The following is a 20376-nucleotide window of genomic DNA, read 5'->3' on the forward strand; positions in this document are numbered from 1 at the left end:
ACCTGGTAATGATATGACCTGGTGAAGATATGACCTGGTAAAGATATACAGGCATGCCTTGTGAGCTGCATAACAGCAGGGTTGGGGTCGATTCCATTTCACTTCAGTCAATTCAGGTATTAAACTGAAATTCCGATTTCAATTCCAATATGAAGAGGGTTGAAATGAAGGATTGTGGCTGTAGGGGGCTGATATATACAGCAACATTAAGGCAGTTCATACAATTTTAAAAACATTACAATACATTCACATGTTTCACAACACACTGTGTGCCCTCAGGCCCCTACTCCACCACTACCACATATCTAGAATACAAAATCCATGTGTACGTGTGTGTATAGTGTGTATGTTATCGTGTGTGTGTATGCATGTTTCTGTGCCTATGTTTGTGTTGCTTCACAGTCCCAGCTGTTCCACAAGGTGTACTTGTATCTGTTTTTTAAATCACATTTTACTACTTGCATCAGTTACTTGATGTGGAATAGAGTTCCATGTAGTCATGGCTCGATGTAGTACTGTGCGCCTCCCATAGTGTGTTCTGGACTTGATGTCTGTGAAGAGATCTCTGGTGGCATGTCTTGTGGGGTATGCATGGGTGACCGAGCTGTGTGCCAGTCGTTCTAACAGACAGCTCGGTGCTTTCAACATGTCAACACCTCTCATCAACAAAAGTAGTGATGAAGTCAATCTCTCCTCCACTTTGAGCCAGGAGAGATCGACATGCATATTATTAATATTAGCTATCTGTGTACATCCAAGGGCCAGCCGTGCTGCCCTGTTCTGAGCCAATTACAATTTTCCTAAGTCCTTTTTTGTGGCACCTGACCACACAACTGAACAGTAGTCCAGGTGCGACAAAACTAGGGCCTGTAGGACCTGCCTTGTTGATAGTGGTGTTAAGAAGGTAGAGCAGCACTTTATTATGGACATACTTCTCCCATCTTAGCTACTGTTGTATCAACACACTATACACACACACGTACACATGGATTTTTGTACTGTAGATACTCTACCCACATGTACATATTACTTCAACTACCTCAACTAGCCGGTGCCCCCGCACATTGACTCTGCACCGGTACCCCCCCTGTATATATAGCCTCCCTACTGTTATTTTATTTTACTTCTGCTCTTTTTTCTCAACACTTTTTTTGTTGTTGTTTTATTTTTACTTTTTTTGTTAAAAATAAATGCACTGTTGGTTAAGGGCTGTAAGTAAGCATTTCACTGTAATGTCTGCACATGTTGTATTCGGCGCATGTGACCAATACAATTTGATTTGATTTGATCAATACACTACCGTTCAAAAGTTAGGGGTCACTTAGAAATGTCCTTGTTTTCCATAAAAACATACATGAAATGAGTTTGAATAGGAAATATAGGAAAATGCATAGGAAATGTAGTGATTGACAAGGTTAGAAATAATGATTTTTAATATAAATAATAATAGCGTCCTTCAAACTTTGCTTTCATCAAATAATCCTCCATTTGCAGCAATTACAGCCTTGCAGATCCCTTTTACCCTGTACAAATCTCCCACTTTACCACCACCAAAGCACCCCCAGACCATCACATTAACTCCACCATGCTTGACAGATGGCATCAAGCACTCCTCCAGCATCTTTTCATATGGCCTGCGTCTCACAAATGTTCTTCTTTGTGATCTGGACACCTCAAACTTCGATTCGTCTGTCCATAACACTTTTTTCCAATCTTCCTCTGTCCAGTGTCTGTGTTCTTTTGCCCATCTTAATCTTTAATTTTTATTGGCCAGTCTGAGATATGGCTTTTTCTTTGCAACTCTGCCTAGAAGGTCAGCATCCCAGTCGCCTCTTCACTGTTGATGTTGAGACTGGTGTTTTGCGGGTACTATTTAATGAAGCTGCCAGTTGAGGACCTGTGAGGCGTCTGTTTCTCAAACTAGACACTCTAATGTATTTGTCCTCTTGCTTAGTTGTGCACCGGGGCCTCCCACTCCTCTTTCTATTCTGGTTAGAGACAGTTTGCGCTGTTCTGTGAAGGGAGTAGTACACAGCGTTGTACGAGATCTTCAGTTTCTTGGCAATTTCTCGCATGGAATAGCCTTCATTTCTCAGAACAAGTATAGACTGACGAGTTTCAGAAGAAAGTTATTTGTTTCTGGCCATTTTGATTCTGTAATCGAACCCACAATTGCTGATGCTCCAGATACTCAACTAGTCTCAAGAAGGCCAGTTTTATTGCTTCTTTAATCAGCACAACAGTTTTCAGCTGTGCTAACATAATTGCAAAAGGGTTTTCTAATGATCAATTAGCCTTTTAAAATGATAAACTTGGATTAGCAAACACAACGTGCCATTGGAACACAGGACTGATGGTTGCAGAAAATGGGCCTCTGTACGCCTATGTAGATATTCCATTAAAAATCAGCCGTTTCCAGCTAAAATAGCCATTTACAACATTAACAATGTCTACAATGTATTTTTGATCAATTTGATGTTATTTTAATGGACAAAAAATTGCTTTTCTTTCGAAACCAAGGACATTTCTAAGTGACCCCAAACTTTTGAACGGTAGTGTATGTTTTGACCATGACAGTTTACAATCCAGGGTTACTCCAAGCAGTTTAGTCACCTCAACTTGCTCAATTTCCACATTATTTATTACAAGATTTAGTTGAGGTTTAGGGTTTAGTGAATGATTTGTCCCAAATACAATGCTTTTAGTTTTAGAAATATTTAGAACTAACTTATTCTTTGCCACCCACTCTGCTAAGTGTTGCAGTCATTTCAGTCGCTGTAGTAGCTGACATGTATAATGTTGAGTCATCCGCATACATAGACACTCTGGCTTTACTCAAAGCCAGTGGCATGTCATTAGTAAAGATTGAAAAAAGTAATGGGCCTAGACAGCTGCCCTGGGGAATTCCTGATTCTACCTGGATTATGATGGAGAGGCTTCCATTAAAGAACACCCTCTGTGTTCTGTTAGACAGGTAACTCTTTATCCACAATATAGCAGGTGGAGTAAAGCCATAACACATACGTTTTTCCAGCACAGACTATGATCGATAATTTCAAAAGCCGCACTGAAGTCTAACATAACAGCCCCCACAATCTTTTCATCATCAATTTCTCTCAGCCAATCATCAGTCATTTGTGTAAGTGCTGTGCTTGTTGAATGTCCTTCTCTATAAACATGCTGAAAGTTTGTTGTCAATTTGTTTACTGTAAAATAGCATTGTATTTGGTCAAACACAATTTTTTCCAATAGTTTACTAAGGGTTGGTAACAGGCTAATTGGTCGGCTATTTGAGCCAGTAAAGGGGGCTTTACTATTCTTAGGTAGCGGAATGACTTTTGCTTCCCTCCAGGCTTGAGGGCACACACTTTCTAGTAGGTTTAAATTGAAGATATGGCAAATAGGAGTGGCAATATCGTCCGCTATTATCCTCAGTAATCTTCCATCCAAGTTGTCAGACCCCGGTGGCTTTTCATTGTTGATCGACAACAATAATTGTTTCACCTCTTCCACACTCACTTTACGGAATTCAAAATTACAATGCGTGTCTTTCATCATTTGGTCAGATATACTTGGATGTGTAGTGTCAGCAATTGTTGCTGGCATGTCATGCCTAAGTTTGCTAATCTTGCCAATGAAAAAAATCATTAAAGTAGTTGGCAATATCAGTTGGTTTTGTGATGAATGAGCCATCTGATTCAATGAATGATGGAGCTGAGTTTGCCTTTTTCCCTAAATGTCATTTAAGCTGCTCCAAAGCTTTTTACTATCATTCTTTATGTCATTTATCCTTGTTTCATAGTGTAGTTTCTTCTTCTTTTTATTCAGTTTAGTCACATGATTTCTCAATTTGCAGTACGTTTGCCAATCGGTTGTGCAGCCAGACTTATTTGCCATTAATTTTGCCTCATCCCTCTCAACCATGCAATTCTTCAATTCCTCATCAATCCACAGGGATTTAATCATTTTTACAGTCATTTTCTTAATGGGTGCATTCTTATTAGTAACTGGAATTAGCAATTTCATAAATGTGTCAAGTGCAGTGTCTGTTTGCTCCTCATTACACACCACGGACCAACAAATATTCTTTACAACAACAACATAGGAATCACTGCACAACTTATTGTATGACCTCTTATACACAATATTAGGCCCAGCCTTTGGAACTTTGGTTTTCCTAGATATGGCTACTATATTGTGATCACTACATCCAATGGATTTGGATACTGCTTTCAAAAAAATCTCTGCAGCATTAGTAAAGATATTATCAATACATGTTGATGATTTAATTTCTGTATTCTTTGTAACTACCCTGGTAGGTTGACTGATAACCTGAACTAGGTTGCAGGCACTGGTTACAGTTTGAAGCTTTCTCTTGAGTTGGCAGCCTGATGAAAGCTAGTCAATATTTATATCACCCAGAAAGTATACCTCTCTATTGATATCACATACATTATCAAGCATTTCACACATGTTATCCAGATACTGACTGTTAGCACTTGGTGGTCTATAGCAGCTTCCCACCAGAATGGGCTTTAGGTGAGGCAGATGAACCTGTAGCCATATTACTTCAACAGTATTTAACATGAGATCCTCTCTGATCTTCAGAGGAATGTGGTTCTGTATATAAACAGCAACACCTCCACCATTAGCATTTCCATATTTTCTGTAAATGTTATAACCTTGTATTACTACCCCTGTATCATCAAAGGTATTATCTAAGTGAGTTTCAGAGATAGTCCGAATATGAATGTAATCTGTTACTAGCAAATTATTGATTTCATGAACCTTGTTTCTTAAGCTAGATATGTTAACGTGGGCTATTTTGATCACTTTTCTTCTGGGATGCTTACTTGTTTTTATTGCTTTACTGGGAAGCTTAGCAGCAGTAGATGTGCTCATGTTCTTTATGTTAGTGCAGGGTGAGCTGCACACAGTGGACTTCCTCCTCGGGCACACCGGCTCAGCGCTAACAGTATAAATCTGGTTCTTAGGCACATGATTACTGCATACAATAGCTGTAGGATCAGCAGAGGCATTCAGAGCAGTTAAAGGGACATAAATTAGGTTACTTATATTAAAAATAATTATGTGCAAATATTGTACAACCCAGGTGTGCACAGCTCTTAGAGACTTACCCAGGAAAGACTCACAGCTGTAATCGTTGCCAAAGGTGATTCTAACATGTATTGACTCAGGGATGTGAATACTTATGCAAATTAGATATTTCAGTGTTTCATTTTCAATACATTTGCACAAAAAAAAAAAAATGTTTTCACTTTGTCATTATGGGGTATTGTGTGTAGATGGGTGAGAAAAAACTCAATTTATTCCATTTTGAATTGAGGTTGTAACACAACAAAATGTGGAATAAGTCAAGGGGTATGAATACTTTCTGAAGGCATAGAGAGAGTACACAGTAGTCTACACTATTGGTATTTTGCATTATTTTCATTGCCTATTGACATCCATTTTAGGGATATGACTAGACTGCCACCCTATGGACTGTAAAACAACAAAACGTGGGAATAAGTCAAGGGGTATGAATACTTTTCTGTAGTTACTGTTTAGCTGGAATGGATGATTCTTATCCAGTATATATTTGACTGTGATATGTGGTTGTCCCACCTAGCTATCTTAAGATGAATAACTGTATGTCACTCTAGACAAGAGCATCTGTTAAATGACTAAAATGTCAAATGTAAATGTTTTACATACAGATCTCATATTACTGTATTGAATTATTTTAAAAAATGTAATACAAAAATATATTGATGTCACAAATGTCTCATTTGTACAGTGAAGCTGATACTGTATATAACATTTTGCCCCCCAAAAAAACATGATTTTTGTCTCTCTGAAATGAAACCATCAAGTGATAGATTTTAATACACAAATACATGTCTGTCATTGAACAACCCCAATGCCATGATTAGATAGTGAAAAAACACACCAATCTCTTTCATAATTTATTTTAAACAATAAAAGCTAATTTACCAACATTTTTGAAAATGTATATATAGCATTTTTGGAATTATACTTCTTCATGATAAAGGATAATTAATTAATTAATCTTCATTGTGGATGCTACCATGATAACGGATAATCATGAATTAATCGTGAATATTGATGAGTGAGAAAATTACAGAGGCATAAATATCATACCACCCCCAAAATGCTAACCTCCCCTGTTATTGTAACGGTGAAAGGTTAGCATGTCTTGGGGGTATGATATTTGTGCGTCTTGTAACTTTCTCACTCATCATTATTCGCGATTAATTCATGAATATCTGTAATCATGATAGCATCCACATTAATTTAGAAGTATTCAGAAACATATTATATTCTTATTTAGAATAATACATAATTTATCATTCATTTATATTGGGCACAACATAAGCTGAAACTATCAAAGCAAAAAGCAAATACCTCCACCAGTTTGTAGAGTCACCAGCTGGATGAAGTCATGGCTTGCAGTAACATGGGACCAGATACCACAGTTTTCACTACTTTAATAGTGCAGTCGGAAAGTATTCAGACCCCTTGTCTTTTTCCTCATTTTGTTACGTTACTGCCTTATTCTAAAATTGATTAAATTGTTTTTTTTTTCACTCATCAATCTACACACAGTACCCCATAATGACAAAGCAAAAATGGAAATATCACATTTACATAAGTATTCAGACCCTTTGCTCAGTACTTTGTTGAAGCACCTTTGGCAGCGATTACAGCCTCGAGTCTTTCTCCCATTCTTCTCTGCAGATCCTCTCAACCTCTGTCAGGTTGGATGGGGAGCGTCTTTTCAGGTCTCTCCAGAGATGTTAGATTGGGTTCAAGTCCGGGCCACTTAAGGACTTTCAGAGACTTGTCCCGAAGCCACTCCTGCGTTGTCTTGGCTGTGTGCTTAGGATCGTTGTCCTGTTGGAAGGTGAAACTTCGCCCCAGTCTGAGATCCGGAGCGCTCTGGAGCAGGTTTTCATCAAGGATCTCTCTGTTGATGACTTCAGAGGCTTGACATCAGGACAGGACAGGACAGGGGTTGATGTCTTCAGAGGCTTGACTTCAGGACAGGACAGGACAGGGGTTGATGTCTTCAGAGGCTTGACTTCAGGACAGGACAGGGGTTGATGTCTTCAGAGGCTTGACTTCAGGACAGGACAGGACAGGGGTTGATGTCTTCAGAGGCTTGACTTCAGGACAGGACAGGACAGAGGTTGATGTCTTCGGAGGCTTGACTTCAGGACAGGACAGGGGTTGATGTCTTCAAAGGCTTGACTTCAGGACAGGACAGGACAGGGGTTGATGTCTTCAGAGGCTTGACATCAGGACAGGACAGGGGTTGATGTCTTCAAAGGCTTGACTTCAGGACAAGACAGGACAGGGGTTGATGTCTTCAGAGGCTTGACATCAGGACAGGACAGGGGTTGATGTCTTCAGAGGCTTGACTTCAGGACAGGACAGGACAGGACAGGGGTTGATGTCTTCAAAGGCTTGACTTCAGGACAGGACAGGCTCGTGGATGGAGGGTGTTGGAGAAAGGCTCAACTCTTCCACTGAGGGCAGGACAGGATTTGACTGGGAACACAGTAATGAAATAACATTGACTGGGCTACTCACAGTGCTTGGAGAGAAAACATTCAATGCTCCAGTGGATGAGGGCACATGGGACATGGCTTCAGTTCATGTCAGGAGAGAGTTGACAGTGGTAGTGGAGTGGTCATCACCTCTTAATCAGGGAACAGGAGGGGTCTTCGCTGTAAACACAAACAGCAGAGACATGGAGTTACACATTAATCAGAACTGAAAATGTAATCTAGTCTACACACAGTAATGAAGAGGGCTTCAGTTCTTCAGGGGTAGGAGACCAGGGGAAGAGGGCTTCAGTTCTTCAGGGGGTAGGAGACCAGGGGAAGAGGGCTTCAGTTCTTCAGGGGGTAGGAGACCAGGGGAAGAGGGCTTCAGTTCTTCAGGGGGTAGGAGACCAGGGGAAGAGGGCTTCAGTTCTTCAGGGGGCAGGAGACCAGGGGAAGAGGGCTTCAGTTCTTCAGGGGGTAGGAGACCAGGGGAAGAGGGCTTCAGTTCTTCAGGGGGTAGGAGACCAGGGGAAGAGGGTTTCAGTTCTTCAGGGGGTAGGAGACCAGGGGAGGAGGGCTTCAGTTCTTCAGGGGGTAGGAGACCAGGGGAAGAGGGCTTCAGTTCTTCAGGGGGTAGGAGACCAGGGGAAGAGGGCTTCAGTTCTTCAGGGGGTAGGAGACCAGGGGAAGAGGGCTTCAGTTCTTCAGGGGGTAGGAGACCAGGGGAAGAGGGTTTCAGTTCTTCAGGGGGTAGGAGACCAGGGGAAGAGGGCTTCAGTTCTTCAGGGGGTAGGAGACCAGGGGAAGAGGGCTTCAGTTCTTCAGGGGGTAGGAGACCAGGGGAAGAGGGCTTCAGTTCTTCAGGGGGTAGGAGACCAGGGGAAGAGGGCTTCAGTTCTTCAGGGGGTAGGAGACGAGGGGAAGAGGGCTTCAGTTCTTCAGGGGTAGGAGACCAGGGGAAGAGGGCTTCATTTCTTCAGGGGTAGGAGACCAGGGGAAGAGGGCTTCATTTCTTCAGGGGTAGGAGACCAGGGGAAGAGGGCTTCAGTTCTTCAGGGGGTAGGAGACCAGGGGAAGAGGGCTTCAGTTCTTCAGGGGGTAGGAGACGAGGGGAAGAGGGCTTCAGTTCTTCAGGGGGTAGGAGACCAGGGGAAGAGGGCTTCAGTTCTTCAGGGGGTAGGAGACCAGGGGAAGAGGGCTTCAGTTCTTCAGGGGGTAGGAGACCAGGGGAAGAGGGCTTCAGTTCTTCAGGGGGTAGGAGACCAGGGGAAGAGGGTTTCAGTTCTTCAGGGGGTAGGAGACCAGGGGAAGAGGGTTTCAGTTCTTCAGGGGGTAGGAGACCAGGGGAAGAGGGCTTCAGTTCTTCAGGGGGTAGGAGACCAGGGGAAGAGGGCTTCAGTTCTTCAGGGGGCAGGAGACCAGGGGCTTCATTTTAGCTGATGCTGTGTGTGTGTGTTGCATTAACTCACTGGAGTATAAAGAATCCCCTCCACTTCAATCATACCCAGACTTTTCTCACTTAGCAACACACACACACACACACACACACACACACACACACCACACACCACACACCACACACCACACACACACACACACACACACACACTCTCAGCGTACATTTAAGGGCCAGCTGTGTTGTTCTGTTCTGGGCCAATTGTAATTTGTGGCACCTTACCACACGACTGGATAGTAGTCCAGGTGCGACAAAACTAGGGCCTGTAGGACCTGCCTTGTTGATAGTGGTGTTAAGAAAGCAGAGCAGAGATTTATTATGGACAGACCTCTCCCCATCTTAGCTACAGTTGCATCAATATGTTTTGACCATGACAGTTTACAATCCAGGGTTACTCCAAGCAGTTTAGTCTCCTCAACTTGCTCAATTTCCACATGATTCATTACAAGATTTATTTGAAGTTTAGGGTTCAGTGAATGATTTGTCCCAAACACAATGCTTTTAGTTTTAGAAATATTTAGGACTAACATTTCTTGCTACCCACTCTGAAACTGGCTGCCGCTCTTTGTTAAGTGTTGCAGTCATTTCACTTGCTGTGGTAGCTGACATGTATAGTGTTGAGTTGAGTCAGTAGCTCTCTCCTCCCCTCCCCTCTCTCCTTCCCTCTCCCCTCTGTCCTCCTCTCCCCTCTGTCCTACTCTCTCTCCTCTCCTCTCCCCTCTCTCCTCCCTTCCCCTCTCCCCTCTCTCCTCCTCTCTCTCCTCTCTCCTCCCCTCTCTCCTCTCTCCTCCCCTCTCTCCTCTCTCCTCCCCTCTCCCCTCTCTCCTCCCCTCTCCCCTCTCTCCTCCTCTCTCCCCTCTCTCCTCCCCTCTCCCCTCCCCTCCCCTCTCTCCTTTCCTCTCCCCTCTGTCCTCCTCTCCCCTCTCTCCTCCCCTTCCCTCCCCTCTCCCCTCTCTCCTCCTCTCTCTCCTCTCTCCTCCCCTCTCCCCCCTCTCCTCCCCTCTCTCCTCCCCTCCCCTCTCTCCTTTCCTCTCTCCTCCTCTCCCCTCTCTCCTACTCTCTCTACTCTCTCCTCTCCTCTCTCTCCCCCTCTCTCCTCCTCTCTCTACTCTCTCCTCTCCTCTCCCCTCTCTCCTCCCCTTCCCTCCCCTCTCTCCTCCTCTCTCTCCTCTCTCCTCCCCTCTCCCCTCTCTCTCTCCTCTTTCCTCCCCTCTCCCCTCTCTCCTCCCCTCTCTCCTCTCCCCTCCTCTCTCTCCTCTCTCCTCTCCCCTCTCCCCTCTCTCCTCTCCCCTCTCTCCTCTCCCCTCCCCTCTCCTCCCCCTCTCTCTCCTCTCTCCTCCCCTCTCCCCAGCTCCTCTCTCCTCCCCTCTCCCCTCTCTCCTCCCCTCTCTCCTCCCCTCTCTCCTCTCTCCCCTCTCCCCTCTCTCTTCCCCTCCTCTCCCCTCTCTCCTCTCCTCCCCTCTCTCTCCTCCCCTCCCCTCCCCCCCTCTCTCTCCTCCCCTCTCTCCTCCCCTGCCCTCTCTCCTCTCTCCTCCCATCTCTCTCCTCTCCTCTCTCCTCCCCTCTCTCTCCTCCCCTCCCCTTTCCCCTCTCCTCTCCCCCCCTCTCTCCTCTCCTCTCTCCTCCCCTCTCTCTCCTCCCCTCTCTCCTCTCTCCTCCCCTCTCCCCTCCCGAACTCCTTATATCTGTTTTTCTCTGCTCCCCTCCTCCACAGTGGATAGCCCTGGCCTCTCTGTTCTTCATCCTGGTGTCCATCTCCACCTTCTGCCTGGAGACCCACGAGTTCTTCAACCCCATCGTGAACCGCACCGAGCTGGAGCTGGTGGATAATGTGACGGTGGAGCATGTCTACCAGGAGACGGAGACGGTGGTCTACCTCACCTACATCGAGGGCGTCTGCGTGGGCTGGTTTACCTTTGAGTTCATGATGCGAGTCATATTCTGTCCGGACAAGATGGAGTTCATGAAGAAAGCTCTCAACGTTATCGACTTCGTGGCTATCTTACCGTTTTACCTGGAGGTCGGGCTGAGCGGGCTGTCGTCTAAAGCGGCTAAGGATGTTTTGGGTTTTCTCAGAGTGGTGAGGTTTGTCAGGATCCTGCGTATCTTCAAGCTGACCCGTCACTTCGTGGGCCTGAGGGTTCTGGGTCACACGTTACGAGCTAGCACCAATGAGTTCCTCCTCCTCATCATCTTCCTCGCCCTGGGAGTTCTCATCTTCGCCACGATGATCTACTACGCCGAACGGATGGGGGCAGACCCGACCGACCCGCGCGCCAGCGAGCACACGCACTTCAAGAACATCCCCATCGGATTCTGGTGGGCCGTTGTTACCATGACGACCCTTGGCTACGGCGACATGTACCCCCAGACGTGGTCGGGCATGCTTGTCGGCGCACTGTGCGCCCTGTCGGGTGTACTGACCATCGCCATGCCCGTCCCCGTGATCGTCAACAACTTTGGAATGTATTACTCTCTGGCTATGGCGAAGCAGAAGCTACCAAAGAAGAAGAACAAGCATATCCCCCGAGCACCCCAACCAGGATCACCCAACTACTGTAAGTCCAGCATCAACTCTTCTCCAACGCCCCATAAAGCACTGCTCCTTCCTGAAAGCCCGAACTTAGTCCACCCCGTTTTGGCTCTGGCTCAAAACATGTCTCTGACACACGACGACGTCTTCGAAGTAAAGTTTCCAGGTAAGGACTCTCTCCTCTCCTCTCCTCTCCTCTCCTCTCCTCTCCTCTCCTCTCCTCTCCTCTCCTCTCCTCTCCTCTCCTCTCCTCTCCTCTCCTCTCCTCTCCTCTCCTCTCTACTGCTGTCTCCTCTCCACTGCTCTCTCCACTGCTCTCTCCTCTCCACTCCACTCCTCTCCTCTCCTCTCCTCTCCTCTCCTCTCCTCTCCTCTCCTCTCCTCTCCTCTCCTCTCCTCTCCTCTCCTCTCCTCTCCTCTCATTTATGTGGTCAACTCTCCTGCAACATCCTGCTGTTCAGCTGTCTCACTGTTTGTCTCTGTTTGTTTCACTGTTTGTCTCACTGCTGTCTCACTGTTTGTCTCGCTGCTGTCTCACTGCTGTCTCACTGTTTGTCTCACTGTTTGTCTCACTGTTTGTCTCACTGCTGTCTCACTGCTGTCTCACTGTTTGTCTCACTGCTGTCTCACTGCTGTCTCACTGCTGTCTCACTACTGTCTCACTGTTTGTCTCACTGCTGTCTCACTGTTTGTCTCACTGCTGTCTCACTGCTGTCTCACTGTTTGTCTCACTGCTGTCTCACTGCTGTCTCACTGTTTGTCTGTAGACGCCCTCCCTCTACTCCCAGTGGCTCAATCAGGTGACTCAGCCACTTTCCGATTAAACAACTGAATCTCTCATTTAAGGATCAATAAGCTGTATGCCTAGCAGCTTGGGATGTAGCCCTCGGGACGTAGCCCATGACTCGCTGCCGCCTTCCTAGCACTCTCACAGCCGGTCTGGCGTCTGCATCCGTGTCACCCACACCTCTATAGTAATAATGATGTAATGAGGATGCATAGGATGTGTAAGGGGGCTTACATTTTTTACATTTACATTTTAGTCATTTAGCAGACGCTCTTATCCAGAGCGACTTACAGGAGCAATTAGGGTTAAGTGCCTTGCTTAAGGGCACATCGACAGATTTTTCACCTAGTCGGCTCGGGGATTAGAACCAGCGACCTTTCGGTTACTGGCACAACGCTCTTACCCACTAAGCTACCTGCCGCCAAAGGTCATGTAAAGATATGCAAGGGGATTCTATAAACCAAGGACAGGTATGAAGTTAAGTGATTGTTGTCGTTGGGAGTAATTTGGCATCAATAACAGAAATGTTGTTACTGTGGTAACTATTACAATTTTACTACAAAAGAGTAAGAGCGACTTAGAGTTCAGTGTTATCGTAGGCATTTAAAGTTATATAGCGTCAAGTTAAGTACTGGACACTTAGCAATCGCATGGCACACATTAACTTGCGCTGATCATTTGAATGCAGGCAACTTAACAGGTGCTTACTGAGGTGCTAAGCTGCTACTCGTCAAGTCGAGTGGGTTTGATGTTTTTAAGGCTAACATACTTTTCTCACGTCGACGTCATCCCACGTACCATACTAAAATGCACCCGCCACCACACCCACCAACCATCCGAGTCCAGACACCATCTCCACCACCACTACTGCACACACTGTAACGTATCCCACTGTAGCATGCTTCAAATCCTACGGTTGACTGTCCAAAGCAGTGCTATTGTAATTGATTTAGACAGTCGGTAATATTTGATTCGAAGCGTGCAAGGATATGTGCAGTACAGAATGTAGCAGAAAGCGTGCAAGGATATGACATAAAGCTTTTGTACACCATCTTCTAAGATTTTCAAAGTGGGATAATGAAAGGAGCTACACCAAGAGTTTTTCCCCCATGTCTAAGCTCCATTCAAAACAAATCCCCCCCTTTTTACTTTCGGTTTTCGTCCAACAGCTTCAAACAGCTGGCAAAACAATATTTTTTGTTATTCAAAAGATATTTCCCAGCGATTTAGATGGTACAATGATTCTACACTATTCAGTTGTTGTTTTCTCACATAAACTTAATTTGAGCTAACATTGTAGAATTTTTTTTAAGCAGGAAATTACGATTTCTACATTGGTCACTTGACCCGATTTCCACTAGATAACACAGCCACAAAGTCAAAACAGCTTTCCCATTTTGACAACAGGTGCCTCTCCGGTGGGAGAAATCAATAGGCGAAAATCACAGCCAATCACAACACTGGCGGGTAAGTAACACTCTGAAACACTATCATTCCACTATTAATGTAGATATATTATGGACATTTTCTGAAATTGCAATAATAAAAAATAAAAATCCTATGTGTAGCACCTTTAAGCTGGTAATGTTGTTGTTTGTTACTAAACCACATATGATTAACTTTAGCCAGACCTCAGCACTGATTAAAGAGAGGTTAGCCTCTGAGGGAATGAATGATGTTGTATTGAATTGAATTGGATGTCCATATATCTAATTGTTGCAGTACTCTGCTCTGGTCTCTCGTTGGGCAATTGGACAAGCAGCATTTCAAATTCTTTATTTGATCAGAGTGTTTGACCCTGTTGTCTGTATCTCCTAGATATATGTTCTAATGCTCTTGTAAGTCTTCTAATTCTATTTCTATGGAATCTCCTGTTCTGATTCTATTTCTATGGAATCTCCTGTTCTAATTATATTTCTATGGAATCTCCTGTTCTAATTCTATTTCTATGGAATCCCCTGTTCTGATTCTATTTCTATGGAATCTCCTGTTCTAATTCTATTTCTATGGAATCTCCTGTTCTAATTCTATTTCTATGGAATCCCCTGTTCTAATTCAATTTCTATGGAATCTCCTGTTCTGATTCTATTTCCATGGAATCTCCTGTTCTGATTCTATTTCTATGGAATCTCCTGTTCTAATTCTACTTCTACGGAATCTCCTGTTCTGATTCTATTTCTATGGAATCTCCTGTTCTAATTCTATTTCTATGGAATCTCCTGTTCTGATTCTATTTCTATGGAATCTCCTGTTCTAATTTTACTTCTACGGAATCTCCTGTTCTAATTCTATTTCTATGGAATCTCCTGTTCTGATTCTTTTTCTATGGAATCTCCTGTTCTAATTCTATTTCTATGGAATCTCCTGTTCTGATTCTTTTTCTATGGAATCTCCTGTTCTGATTCTACTTCTACGGAATCTCCTGTTCTGATTCTACTTCTATGGAATCTCCTGTTCTAATTCTATTTCTATGGAATCTCCTGTTCTGATTCTATTTCTATGGAATCTCCTGTTCTAATTCTATTTCCATGGAATCTCCTGTTCTAATTCTTTTTCTATGGAATCTCCTGTTCTGATTCTATTTCTATGGAATATCCTGTTCTGATTCTACTTCTACGGAATCTCCTGTTCTAATTCTACTTCTACGGAATCTCCTGTTCTGATTCTACTTCTATGGAATCTCCTGTTCTAATTCTATTTCTATGGAATCTCCTGTTCTGATTCTATTTCTATGGAATCTCCTGTTCTAATTCTACTTCTACGGAATCTCCTGTGCTAATTCTACTTCTACGGAATCTCCTGTTCTGATTCTATTTCCATGGAATCTCCTGTTCTAATTATATTGCTAAGGAATCTCCTGTTCTGATTCTATTTATATGGAATCTCCTGTTCTAATTCTATTTCTATGGAATCTCCTGTTCTGATTCTATTTCTATGGAATCTCCTGTTCTAATTATATTTCCATGGAATCTCCTGTTCTGATTCTATTTCTATGGAATCTCCTGTTCTGATTCTATTTCTATGGAATCTCCTGTTCTAATTCTATTTCCATGGAATCTCCTGTTCTAATTCTTTTTCTATGGAATCTCCTGTTCTGATTCTATTTCTATGGAATCTCCTGTTCTAATTCTATTTCTATGGAATCTCCTGTTCTAATTATATTTCTATGGAATCTCCTGTTCTAATTATATTTCCATGGAATCTCCTGTTCTAATTCTTTTTCTATGGAATATCCTGTTCTGATTCTATTTCTATGGAATCTCCTGTTCTGATTCTATTTCTATGGAATCTCCTGTTCTAATTATATTTCCATGGAATCTCCTGTTCTAATTCTTTTTCTATGGAATCTCCTGTTCTGATTCTATTTCTATGGAATCTCCTGTTCTAATTATATTTCCATGGAATCTCCTGTTCTAATTCTTTTTCTATGGAATCTCCTGTTCTGATTCTATTTCTATGGAATCTCCTGTTCTAATTATATTTCTATGGAATCTCCTGTTCTAATTCTATTTCAATGGAATCTCCTGTTCTAATTATATTTCTATGGAATCTCCTGTTCTAATTATATTTCCATGGAATCTCCTGTTCTAATTCTTTTTCTATGGAATCTCCTGTTCTAATTCTTTTTCTATGGAATCTCCTGTTCTGATTCTATTTCTATGGAATATCCTGTTCTAATTCTATTTCTATGGAATCTCCTGTTCTAATTATATTTCTATGGAATCTCCTGTTCTAATTATATTTCCATGGAATCTCCTGTTCTAATTCTTTTTCTATGGAATCTCCTGTTCTGATTCTATTTCTATGGAATCTCCTGTTCTGATTCTATTTCTATGGAATCTCCTGTTCTAATTATATTTCCATGGAATCTCCTGTTCTAATTATTTTTCTATGGAATATCCTGTTCTGATTCTATTTCTATGGAATCTCCTGTTCTAATTATATTTCTATGGAATCTCCTTTTCTAATTCTAATTCTATGGAATCTCCTGTTCTAATTCTAATTCTATGGAATCTCCTGTGTGTCTGTCTGAAGATTCCAAGCTGAATGGGGAGGCGGCCAACGCAGCTCTAGCCAACGAGGACTGTCCTCATATAGACCAGGCCATCTCGCCAGAGGAGATCTTCAGCCCCAGTGAGAGAGAACGGCCTTGTTGTCTCGTCACCACAGCTGCAGAACGGCCCAACCACACAGGGGGTAGAGACAGGAGGGGTACGTACACCTACAGTAACAGCCAAACACAGCCCAACCACACAGGGGGAGGAAGGAGGAGAGTTACGTACTGTAACAGCCAAACACAGGCCGCTGTCAAACGTGTTGCTTTCCCTACGACTTGATTTCTCATAATCATACATACAGTACACAATGTCAACCTGTGGTCCAACACGTGCATGTGCACATGCATTTGACGCACACACACACGCACACACATACACACACACACACGCATACACACACACACACACACACACACACAGCCGCGGGAAGGTGTTTGGGGGTGGGGGTGCTGCACATTTTTTATAAGGGGTGGGCACAGAAATAACTAGTAAAGGCCCAGTGCACTACTTTATAATAAAATATATAATATAATATGCCATTTAGCAGACACTTTTATCCAAAGCGACTTACAGTCATGTGCGCATACATTTTTTCGTATGGGTGGTCCCGGGGATCGAACCCACTACCCTGGCGTTACAAGCGCCGTGCTCTACCAATTGAGCTTTAAAATTGAGCTTTAAATGCATACATTTTTTTCTTAATATTTGGTACAATTCTGATTTATCAGGGTTCACTACAGCACCCTCAGCACCCCTGCTTCTCGCGGCTATGCTGGTGACATCACTCACACACACACACACGCACCAGGAAACCTACACAAGGTTGTTATCCCAGCCTTTGCTCTACCCCCCCCCCCCCCCCCCCCCCCACCCCACCCACCCCCCAACTGTCACATGTTATAGATCTGCATTCTGGTTTGACCTCTCCTCCTAACAATAGACAGCGGTCACTTTACAAAGGTTTTGTCTTTCTTTTGAGCAACAAGGTTTTGAAACGTCTTTGTAGATGATATTTGTAACTACTGTAGCTCTGAACTCCTTAGAACATGATGTGTCATTAAAGACGCCCTCCAGATCCAGCCAGTTCGGAAACTTTTCCCATTGAAAAACAATGTAGTAAATCAAGTAAAAAAATGAAGCATAACATTTTTTGGGAAAATAAATTTTGGAGCTTAACAGTTTTTTTTTTAAAGACTAATCTACGAAAGTCTGAGTTCTAAAAAATACTTCTGCAAAAAAAATGAAGGTCAGGACATTAGTGGCCATTACTGGAGAGCCCATGACATCATCAGATTGAAACGGTGTAAAGGGACAAGTCTTGCATCCCAAATGGTACCCTGTTCCCTTTACAGCGCACTACTGTTGATCAGGGCCCTAAAGTAACGCACTACGTATGGGATAGGGTGCCATTTGGGATGCAGAGAGAAATACTGTAAGAAGTAATCAGACATAATCCAATGATCCTTTCCCTTTTAAAGGTCAACTACCCCTTAGAACCAACTTCTCTGGTTTAAAACGGCCTATGTGGCATCGATATGAGTCAGAAACATTTATTCTAGTGTCAAAATGTACTACAAAGTGTAAATAGGATCATTTTGGTCATAAAGTCAGTCTTGTCTAAAACTACAGTATTGTATATAATCCTATAGTTCACACTGACTGAAACAGTATTGGATATAATCCTAATCTGTTCTGTAAGAACAACCCCATCTATAATATATATATATATATACAGTAACAGTCAGAAATTTGGACACACCTGCTCATTCCAGGGTTTTTCTTAAAAAATAAATAAAAAAATCTACATTGTAGAATAATAGTGAAGACATCAAAACTATGAAATAACACATATGAAATCATGTAGTAACCAAAAAAAGTGTTAAACAGATCAAAATATATTTTATATTTGAGATTCTTCAAAGTAGCCACCCTTTACCTTGATGACAGCTTTGCACACTCTTGGCATTCTCTCAACCAGCTTCATGAGGAAGTCACCTGGAATGCATTTTAATTAACAGGTGTGCCTTGTTAAAAGTTCATTTGTGGAATTTCTTTCCTTCTTAACGAGTTTGAGCCAATCAGTTGTGATGTGACAAGGTAGGGGTTTTATACAGAAGATAGCCCTATTTGGTAAAAGACCAAGTCCATATTATGGCAAGAACAGCTCAAATAAACATAGAGAAACGACAGTCCATCATTACTTTAAGACATGAAGATCAGTCAATCCAGAACATTTCAAGAACTTTGAACGTTTCTTCAAGTGCAGTCGCAAAAACCATCAATCACTATAATGAAACTGGCTCTCATGAGGACCGCCACAGGGAAGGAAGACCCAGAGTTACCTTTGCTGCAGAGGATAAGTTCATTAGAGTTACCAGCCTCAGAAATTGCAGCCCAAATAAATGCTTCACAGAGTTCAAGTAACAGACACATCTCAACATCAACTATTCAGAGGGGACTGCGTGAATCAGGCCTTCATGGTCAAATTACTGCAAAGAAACCACTACTAAAGGACACCAATAATAAGAAGAGACTTGCTTGGGCCAAGAAACACGAGCAATGGACATTAGACCGGTGGAAATCTGTCCTTTGGTCTGATGAGTCCAAATTTGAGATTTTTGTGAGATGCAGAGTAGGTGAACGGATGATTTTCGCATGTATGGTTACCACCGTGAAGCATGGAGGAGGAGGTGTGATGGTGTGGGGGTTCTTTGCTGGTGACACTGTCAGTGATTTATTTATAATTCAAGGCACACTTAACCAGCATCGCTACCACAACATTCTGCAGCGATATGCCATCCCATCTGGTTTGGGCTTAGTGGGATAATCATTTGTTTTTCAACAGGACAATGTCCCAACACACCTCCAGGTTGTGTAAAGGCTATTTTACCAAGAAGGAGAGTGATGGAGTGCTGCATCAGATGACCTGGCTTCCACAATCCCCCGACCTCAACCCAATTGAGATGGTTTGGGATCAGTCGGTCGGCAGAGTGAAGGAAAAGCAGCCAACAAGTGCTCAGCATATGTGGGAACTCCTTCAAGACTGTTGGAAAAGCATTCCAAGTGAAGCTGGTTGAGAGAATGCCAAGAGTGTGCAAAGCTGTCATCAAGGCAAAGGGTGGCAATTTGAATAATCTCAAATATAAAATATATTTTGATTTGTTTAACACTTTTTTGGTTACTACATGATTCCATATGTGTTATTTCATAGTTTTGATGTCTTCACTATTATTCTACAATGTAAAAAAAATTGTAAAAATAAAGAAAAACCCTTGAATGAGTAGGTGTATATACAAATATATATACACACCATACATAATATACCTCCCATATTTTATACAAGGAAGACAACCAATTTGAGATGTTTTTATATGAAATACAATGTGCTTGTGAAAAAAGTGTTGATGTATGTTTTGTTTGTGTTTTACTGGCTGTATCATGTATGTTTGTTCTACTGATGCTAATCATGATGAACCCTGCTGATGATTAGGAATCTGCTGGTCATGAGCATTATGATGCATGCCCGTTCTTGCTGATGGGTGTAATTAGTGTGGTGATGGAGCACAACACTAATAGAGTATAGCTTACAAAGGCTTATGAAGTCCTATGGCTTTTGAAGTCCTATGTCTTATGAAGTCCTATGGCTTATGAAGTCATATGGCTTATGAAGTCCTATGGCTTATATGAAGTCCTATGTCTTATGAAGTCCTATGGCTTATGAAGTCCTATGTCTTATGAAGTCCTATGGCTTATGAAGTCCTATGGCTTATGAAGTCATATGGCTTATGAAGTCCTATGGCTTATATGAAGTACTATGTCTTATGAAGTCCTATGGCTTATGAAGTCCTATGGCTTATGAAGTCATATGGCTTATGAAGTCCTATGGCTTATATGAAGTCCTATGTCTTATGAAGTCCTATGGCTTATGAAGTCCTATGTCTTATGAAGTCCTATGGCTTATGAAGTCC

The 20376-nt window shown here is 42.8% G+C and overlaps 1 protein-coding gene across 2 annotated transcripts in view; it reads left to right on the forward strand.

Annotated features, from left to right (window-relative positions):
• LOC311125852 (voltage-gated potassium channel KCNC1-like) overlaps positions 1–20376 on the forward strand; it is a gene marked incomplete at both ends in the record, with an annotated part of 40264 nt that overhangs the window by 13985 nt on the left and 5903 nt on the right. The window contains 3 exons of one of the 2 annotated variants that reach the window (XM_084199880.1): positions 10745–11729; positions 13758–13817; positions 16386–16562. In XM_084199880.1, the coding sequence (XP_084056006.1) occupies positions 10745–11729; positions 13758–13817; positions 16386–16562 (1222 nt within the window). The remainder of the gene's footprint in view (positions 1–10744; positions 11730–13757; positions 13818–16385; positions 16563–20376) is intronic. The other variant, XM_084199881.1, reaches the window with a different exon arrangement.

This window comes from Coregonus lavaretus (genome assembly GCF_964263955.1).
Source record: "Coregonus lavaretus genome assembly, contig: HAP1_SCAFFOLD_4247, whole genome shotgun sequence".
NCBI lineage: Eukaryota > Metazoa > Chordata > Actinopteri > Salmoniformes > Salmonidae > Coregonus > Coregonus lavaretus.